The sequence below is a fragment of the Anopheles cruzii genome, unplaced genomic scaffold, assembly GCF_943734635.1.
Source record: "Anopheles cruzii unplaced genomic scaffold, idAnoCruzAS_RS32_06 scaffold00844_ctg1, whole genome shotgun sequence".
NCBI classification, from domain to species: Eukaryota; Metazoa; Arthropoda; class Insecta; order Diptera; family Culicidae; genus Anopheles; species Anopheles cruzii.
Genome location: NW_026454431.1, coordinates 1 through 8,461, shown reverse-complemented (window position 1 = coordinate 8,461; position 8,461 = coordinate 1). Strand labels below are relative to the sequence as shown.

The window sequence follows — 8,461 nt, the reverse complement described above, 5'->3', positions numbered from 1 at the left end:
CTGGAGATCCTTTCGCTGTACAACAACACGATCAAGCAGCTGGACGAGCACGCCTTCGACGGGCTCGGCCACCTGCGGTTGCTGTACATGGACGAGAACCAGATCGAGAAGCTGCCGGAAGGGCTGTTCTCGGGCCTGGAGGAGCTCCAGATACTGGAGCTGCAGCACAATCGCATCAAGGAGATCGGCGACGACCAGTTCGTGCTGTGCCCGATGTTGCGCGAGCTCAACCTGAGTGCCAACATGGTCAGCACGTTCAACATGACGCAGCTCGCGTCGCTGAACAAGCTCGAGACGCTGGACATTGCCCGCAACTACCTGGACGAGGTGTTCATCACGAAGTACGTGCGAACGCTGAACGCCCAGGAGAATCAGATCAGTCGCATTGTCATGGATCAGGGCGACTTCTTCCAGCTGACGCACCTCAATCTCTCGCGCAACAACATCGCCAACATCAACAACATCTTCAAGCTGCGCAACCTGATCGAGCTGGACGTTGCGTACAACGAGCTGGTAACGCTCGACTTTGTCATCTTCGCGTTCATGAAGAACCTGAAGGACATCAAACTGAACAACAATCGGCTGTGGATCCTCGATAACGGTATCCCGTCGCCGGCCAAGTCGCTGCGCAGCCTGAACCTGGCGCACAACAAGTTTCTGTACATGGACCTGGCCGTCCTCGAGACGTTTCCCGCCCTGGAGTACATCTACCTGCACGGGAACGATCTGATCGACATGACGCTCGAAGAGATCGAGCAGCACTTCCCATACCTGACGCTCGTTTCGTGCGACAACAACGACTGGGATTGCATCAACTTGATGCACATCGTCACACTGCTCGAACGGGCGTACATCAAGTGGTCGAACGGGAACCGGAACTGCACCCGGCCCGAGCAGCACCGGCTCATCTGCTGCACCACGGCCGAGCACCATCTGCGCGAGAAGATCGTCCGGTTGACGCGCGAGATCTACCGGTCGCGCAAGATGATCAAGCAGCTCATCATGGAGAACGCCGAGCTAAGGAGCGAAGTCGAGATGCAGTACCTGCCCGGTGACGGTTCCTAGGCACGACGGTTCATAGGGAGTTCAGTTAGACAAGAAAGAATAGGATAAAGGTTCTCAATAAATTTGTATTTAAAGTACCCTCTTGCTTTCAATGTGCTTTGGAAAAAGGAAAATAGAAAAGGTAATAATATTGTTTAGTAAGGATTGAAATACCTTGATTCGATTTCGATTTTTCCCACGAACGTCAATCCGATGAATTTAAAGCCGTGTCCATTTACTACTTTAAGGCCTGTCCATTTAAATTGCATTTTCAAATGATGCGCACTGTGAACATCAGCGCGCAAACGATTATTCCAGATGAGATGATTAGACTACTTTCATAATGCTTTTGGGTATGCAAATGATTCGCTGGCGTCGGCCGATCAGTTAAAATCGGCTCTCTCCACTTTTACGGACACCTTTTTCTTTCTCATTCTCAATTAAGGTCGCCACCGATTGGTCGGCCGATTAAATCACTCGGCAGCCGCCGCCGCCGCCGCCGCGCGATCAATATTTGTTGCCATTAAAATCGAAACGGACGTAACAACTCCATTAAACACCTCGACGTCGGCTGGTGGGGAAGGTTTCTCCGAATCAGGTTCGCCAAAAGCATCGCCAGCATGATGTAACCAGCCGGGTAACCAGAAAGCACATCGAACGATGATTGACCGATGATCGGCGGGCGGATTTCCGAAATTCCGGATCACGCGAGGCGCGAGAGTGAAAGTGTCAACAGTGGGACGCACCAGAAGCGTCCATTCGCGCTGGGAGCCCGCGTTAATGACGTGCGGTTGATGACATCGTGGCTGGAGGATCCAACGATCGATGATCGATGACCGAACCGGCCCACAGCATCGGACAAACCTTTTCCGGCGTCAATCACTTCACGCGGAAGGTTGGCTGACGGGTGATGGCGGAGATCCGATCGTTAACCCTTCGATTGAAGGATCGTCCAAATGAAGGTGAAATAAGTTCTGTGTGTTTGATAAAGAAAAAGAAGTCTTAACGATCTTTACTGTCATTAAGACACGATAAAACGTAACTAAATTACTAGCTCAAATTTTATTTATTTGCATACATAAAATGCATTTCAAATTATTTTAAATTGCTTGTAAAACTATACTATACTAGCTGTTCCCGGCGCGCGTCGCAGCGCCTCATTTCATCTTTATTTCTCGATTGGGAAGCGTTTCAGAGGACTTCTTGGTGACGTATCCGATCAGCTTCCCTTTTCGCTACCCGTTACTCCTACTTTTCAGACGATCAGGCTTCCCGGTGACTTATTCGTTCAGTTTTCCTTCCCACCTTACGTTACACCTCCGTTTCCCGGTGACGTATCCGATCGGCTGCCGTTTTTGCTTCCCGTTGGATACATGTCAAAACACGCACCATCTGAGTTTTGCTCAAATTGCTTGAAAATTATTCAAGCTTTGCTTACCTACATTAATCCAGATTTTGTATGGGAGCCCTCCTTTGTAATGCGTGGAGGGGTTTCAAACATTCACCACAACATTTCCCCTTCCCCAAAACTCCCATCTTCCGAATTTGGTTCGATTTGCTCGAAAACGTTTGTATGGGACGTTACGAATGGGCGTTACGTATGAGACGTTACGTATGGGAAAGTTACGGTACGTTACGTTTGTATGGGAGCTCCCCCTCCCCGGAGGTGTGGGAGGGTCAAACTTTCCTATTCACAATCCGAGGTCACCAAACTACGCTGTGCAAAATTTCAAGCGGATTGGTTCAGTAGTTGTCGAGAAAATGCGGTACAGACAGACAGACAGACAAACAACCATTTTTATATATATAGAAGAAGATAGAAGAAGACTAGATCTGGTCAGTAAAGGCAATTGAGGTCCTGTGTGGTCGTTATGTAGCTCGCATAAATGCAGCATTTTAAATCGCATGTAAACCGAACGCAACAAAACTACAATTTGAAACATTTTGCAAATTTTGACCCTTACAGTCTGGCATCTTCTTAAATAGTGTGAATCAAAAATGTCTAGGATCGAAACTAGTCATGCTATTTTATTTCTCAGTTTCCTAAGATTCTTAAAATCTTTTATGGTGACTAACGATATTCATGCATGAGGCAGCCATGACTGTCAATGTATGGCACGTAGCGCCGTCCGTTTGAATGTTTCAGTCCAAGTTTTCAGCTTCAATTTCTCCGAAGAGACAATCAACCAACATTTCTCGGCAGCGTACTCCATCGGTTACGGCGGCTCTTTCTCCATAAAAATGGGCCGCCAGTCAAAATAGCCGTACCAAACCGTCACTCGTTTATGAGTGCATTGGCTTCTCTTGCACGACGTACGTGTTTTCCGAGACCTAGACCGTAGGTTTAAATCCAAACAGTGTCTTGATTCGTGTTTGCCACTAAAAAGGCCGTAGAAAACTCTAATCTGCGTACAGAGAAGAATGGCATCATGAGGCATTCGGTTTAGTGATCGGAAAGTCCAACGGAAATGCCAAATCTCATGACCACGCCATGGAAGATGAATCATTATCGCACACAGTTTTTAAATTTCAAGGCAAATATTATCAAGGTTTGAAGAATGTATTATCAAAATATTAACAAAGTCTATCGATACTACCGACGTCTAATTAGTTTTTGATGCAATCGGATTGTTTATACTATCACTGTCAGAACGGATTACTTCATACACCGGAGGTTATCGCAGCCGTTTAGAAGCCTCAACGTGGAGCCGCTTCTTTATTCTTGCTCAATTCTTCGGAAAAGTGTTGATCGATCAGACCTGAAAATGGTGAAAACTCTCTCTCTCTCTCTCTGGGCCTCTATCGATCTCTCTACGCTATCTTCAATCCGGCGCTCGCCACCGAAGGGTTTACGCGAACGCGACCGGGTGAGATGAGGCGCACCGAATCAGCGTGTTTCTCGCCTCATTACAGTGCGGCCAGCCGGCCCGCCGCCCAACAAATACCCCAATTCACGCGGTTCCAACGCGGATAATGGGCGCAGTTGTCGCTGAGGCTTTCGCTTTTTTATGATTGATTTTTTCACACGCTCTCGGGCTGTAAGTAGGCTGTCCCCACCCGGATTTTGGCGTCCGGCCCCCCGCCCCAAAAGTGCGGCGTGGCCACGGGTCTCCGGCAACACTCGACCGGCTGGCCGGACAGTTTTCGCCGAACCACTGCCCCGGACGGAGAGTTTGCCATGTGCGACGACCCGGACGACGCATTCGAACGCTTCCCGTGAGACGCTTCCCGAGTGAGTGGTGTAGAGTGACGATGGTGACCAGGGAAGGTGGTGGAGTGCTGTGGCTGGCCGTTTTCGCGCTGAAGCTATCGCTCGGCCCGGCCAGTGCTGAGATCGTGATCTGCAACTACGAACAGTTCCAACTCTTCGACAGCATGTACCGGCCGCGGACGGACCACTTCTGCGTGTTCTCGGACGTGTACCTCGGCCAGGACGTGCGCGGGGCCGACTTTCTGGCCAGCAGCCTCGACTACAAGCGCGTCGCGTTCACAAACTCCAAGTTCGCGCAGGTACCGCCATCGCTGTTCAAGAACTTCGACGACATCCGCGAGCTGTACGTGCGCCGGTGTTCCGTCGAGACGCTCAAAGTGACGCGCCAGCTGGAGAAGGTGTTCGCCGGCAGCAACCGGATCGTGTCGGTCCAGCTCGATGGCAACAGCTCCAACAGCCTGCGGGAGCTGTACCTGGACGGGAACCGGTTGCGGGGGTTGTCCAACCTGACGCACCTGCCCAACCTGGAGGTGCTGGTGCTCGAGAACAACCCGCTGCTGGGTGACGTGGACTTTGCGCAGTTCGCCCGCATGGAGCACCTGTGGAAGTTGGATCTCGAGCGGATCGGCATGCGCACGGTCCGGAACGGGCTGCAGCGCCCTCTGGAGGCGCTCCGGCGGCTCGATCTGTCCAACAACGAGCTGACGTACGTGCACGTCCGCATGTTCCGGACGTTCCCGCGGTTGGAGCACCTGTGGCTGCACGGGAACCAACTGTACTTTCTCGAGGCGGACCAGCTCCCGACCGCGATGCCGGCGGTGAGGAGCATCGTCATCGACGACAACTACTGGGGCTGCGGACATCTGGCCGTGCTGGGGAAGCAGCTCCGCGACCGGGGCATCATTATCCGGCACGGTGAGTGCCGGACCCGGGCCGTCCATCGGGTCTGCTGCTCGGACGTGACCGACGTCGTCGATTTCCGGTACATCATCGAGATGGGCATAAGGCGCGAGGAGCGCCTGGAGCAGGACATGAGCGAACTGCGGACCGTGGCCGGGTTGCTGCGGCAAGATCTGGAGCAACTGCGCCACCAGCTGGCCGCGATGAACCTCACGGAGCCGGCGGTGGAAGTCACCACCAGCCAGGAGTCGGCCGAGTCGAGCGGTTCGAGCGTTTCGGCCGAGGAGGACTACGAGGACGAGGATGATCGTAAGGGCGTGTGAGTCAGCGAGTAGGTGTCTTGGAGTGTGGGGCCAATGAAAGTGTGTAATTTATTAGTATTTATTCGATAGCTCGGTAGGTGAAACAATAAAGTGCTCTGTGAGTATGTTAGGTAAACTTTCTAAAATGACCAAGCGTTTCAAGAGAATCATCCTTCAATCGCTTGACGTGCTTGGGGGGGTGTTAAAAAGGGGATTTCTGAGTTTAAACGTGGTCGTAGTAGCCTTCAAGACGATCCAGGCAAAAACGTCAAAAAACCAGGCACAACATCGGAAATCGTAAAAAAAATACAGGAGGAATGTATTGTATTGGAAAATCGTCGAATGGCTAAAAGAGATTTAGTACAAAGCCTAGGCATTTCATTGTGCACCATAACCAATATTTTCATTGAAGTCTCTGCTTCTGTTTGGAAAATGGGTGCCGCATTCGCTAAAAATGGAACAAAAACGCATTCGAATGCCACTTTCTCTGCAACATTTAGCGTGTTTTCGATAGGATAAAGGGGATTTTGTGCATTGAATCGTCACTAGGGATGAGTCTTGGGTCTATCAGTATGATCCTGAATCAAGACAAGTTGCTAAAGAGTGGTGTGAACCTGGTTCTTCGGCTCCGAAACGAGTTCGTGTCCACAAATCGCCCAAAAAGGTGTTAGCATCAGTTTTGTTGGATGCGAATGACATTTTGTTACCAGATTACTTAACTGGATAACTGGTAAAACAATAAATTTCGAATATTGGTGTAACATTTTAGACCAGCTGGAATAGAAAATTTGTGGAAAAAGACCTGGTTTGAAGAAGAAAAATATCCTCTTTCATCAGGGCAATGGCAATCAATACCCTGTCACAAGAGCATTTTGAAAATGGCGAAAATCGATGAATTAAAGTGCGAATTGTTGGAGCATCCACCGTATTCACTAGATTTGGGCCCTGCCGTGTTTCAGCATCTGTTTTCAGACCTAAAAAAATCGTGCGTGGAAAGCATTTTTCATCAAATGATGACGTCATAAAAGCTGTGAAAAATACTGTGACATGTTGATACAAAAAATTAGGCTCGTAGCAGCGCCCTATGGTATCGAACGTCAAAACTTAACGACCACTCTAGTAGCTGAGGCATTTTGCAGGAAATCCCCGCACAATCGCCCTCTGTGCAGCGAACCACGAAATGTTTTTACTTTTTCGAACGATCGCTTGCGGAGCGCTTATCGCCATCGCCGCTTCCCAAGCATTGCACACTCACCAAGATGGCCGATGAAGGCTATCAGGAGTACGCTATACAGGTGACGGACATAACCAAGCTCACTAATCAACAGCAGTTGCCGATGTGGTGGTACAATCCCATCAATTCCTTTGACTTTAGATGCGCTTATCGTTGGGAAACCCCACGGCGAGATGTCGAACAGAGAGAGAGTGCGTCGGTGCGCGACTCGATCCCGTACGTTGGATCAGTTTCTACTTTTCGATCGTGCAAAGTGGTTCAATTCCTGCAAGCATGGCGCCGCTAGGCATCTTTCTGCTGAGGTAGTGCGCAGTGTGTGATAAGCACGTTACTCCTGTCTTACTCTAACGCTGGATTTCGTTTTATCGGTAGTATATTCTTGGCCGGATCACCGATCGTCGTCGAGTGTCAGTACGGCACAGCCGATTGGTATTGGCAGCCAAAGCCCGCTCAAACAGCCTACGCTGGCCATCATGGCTCGGCCGGAGGGTTACAGCGATTCTACTGCATGGAGAGTAATGAGAACTATGATTGTATATTTAAAAACGTCCACACCGCACGTCCATACCCATCGAGTGCAACATCGTACGCCTTCGGCAGTGGCAACGTCTCCTCGCACCTCAAGCTGATATTCCGCGATTCAACGCTCCGTTTCTTGCCCAAAGCACTGCTGGATTCATTCCCTTACGTAGAGGTGCTGAATTTGGAGAGCTTGCAGATGGATAACATCGAGCAGGGAGCCTTCCAGCAGGGGGAATCTCTCAGGGAGCTGTTCATGAGCCACAACCATCTCACGGCGCTGGATGCGGGAGTTTTCAATCATTTGAGCTCGCTCCAGATGCTCGTGATGGACAGAAACGAGCTTGCGCAACTGCCAGCGGGCGTGTTCAATTATCTGGCCAACCTTACCGTGCTCTCGATGTCGAACAATAAGCTGCTTCGCATCGAGGACGCCACCTTCCAGTATGTGCGTGCTCTGGAGTACCTGAACGTATCGAGCAACCAGATCGAATACTTCAATCCCAGCCAGATCGTGAACGCGTCTGATATCGACGTTAGCTTCAACTTGCTGACCCAACTAGAGATCCCGGCAAGGCTGGCGTCTCTGTATGCGCAGAACAATCGCATCCAAACGATTCTAGGACAGAGCGGAATGCTCGAGGCACTCCAGTTGTCACACAACAATTTGTCGGGTCTGGAGTGGCTGCCACGGTTTCCTGGGCTCCACCATCTCGATGTGTCGCACAACGAGCTGGAGGAGGTGAAAGCGATCCACTTTAGGGGCCTCAAGAAGCTGCACACTCTTCTGCTGAACAACAACCGCTTGTTTACGCTGGACGTCAACTCGGACTCGCTGCACAAGCTAAAGGTACTCGATCTGTCCCACAACCAGCTGGTATATGTGCTGAAAAATGTACCACTGTTCAGCAAGCTGCAAGAACTGTACCTTCACCACAACGCCATTGTGTCGTTGAAGCTGACCGCTGGTCATGGCATAAGGAACATCAGTTTGTCCCACAACGATTGGGATTGCAAAAATCTCCGTGAGCTGCTACCGCTTCTATCGGCCACGACGGTCAGCGCCGATGAGGAGGGCTACTGCAAACCCCAGTACATCTCCGAGCATGTACAAGGTGTCCAGATTTGCTGCAAAGAGAGCAACGCGCCCTACCTAGACCGGCTAATGGAGCAGATTCGACTGACCAGTGTGTTTGAGAAGAACACGCGGACGAACAATCGGTGCACCGTTGAGAGCGGTCTGGTGAACAT

General features: G+C 50.5%; 1 protein-coding gene across 1 annotated transcript; it reads left to right on the top strand.

The window, feature by feature from the left end:
- Positions 1 to 3: 3 nt before the first annotated feature.
- LOC128276282 (uncharacterized) lies at positions 4 to 8,456 on the top strand (the record flags this gene model as incomplete). Its single annotated transcript, XM_053014752.1, has 4 exons — positions 4 to 1,061; positions 4,290 to 5,474; positions 6,946 to 6,993; positions 7,064 to 8,456. Coding segments are annotated over 4 exons (3,684 nt in total), but the record flags the coding sequence as incomplete, so codon positions are not given.
- Between the last annotated feature and the right edge of the window lie 5 nt (positions 8,457 to 8,461).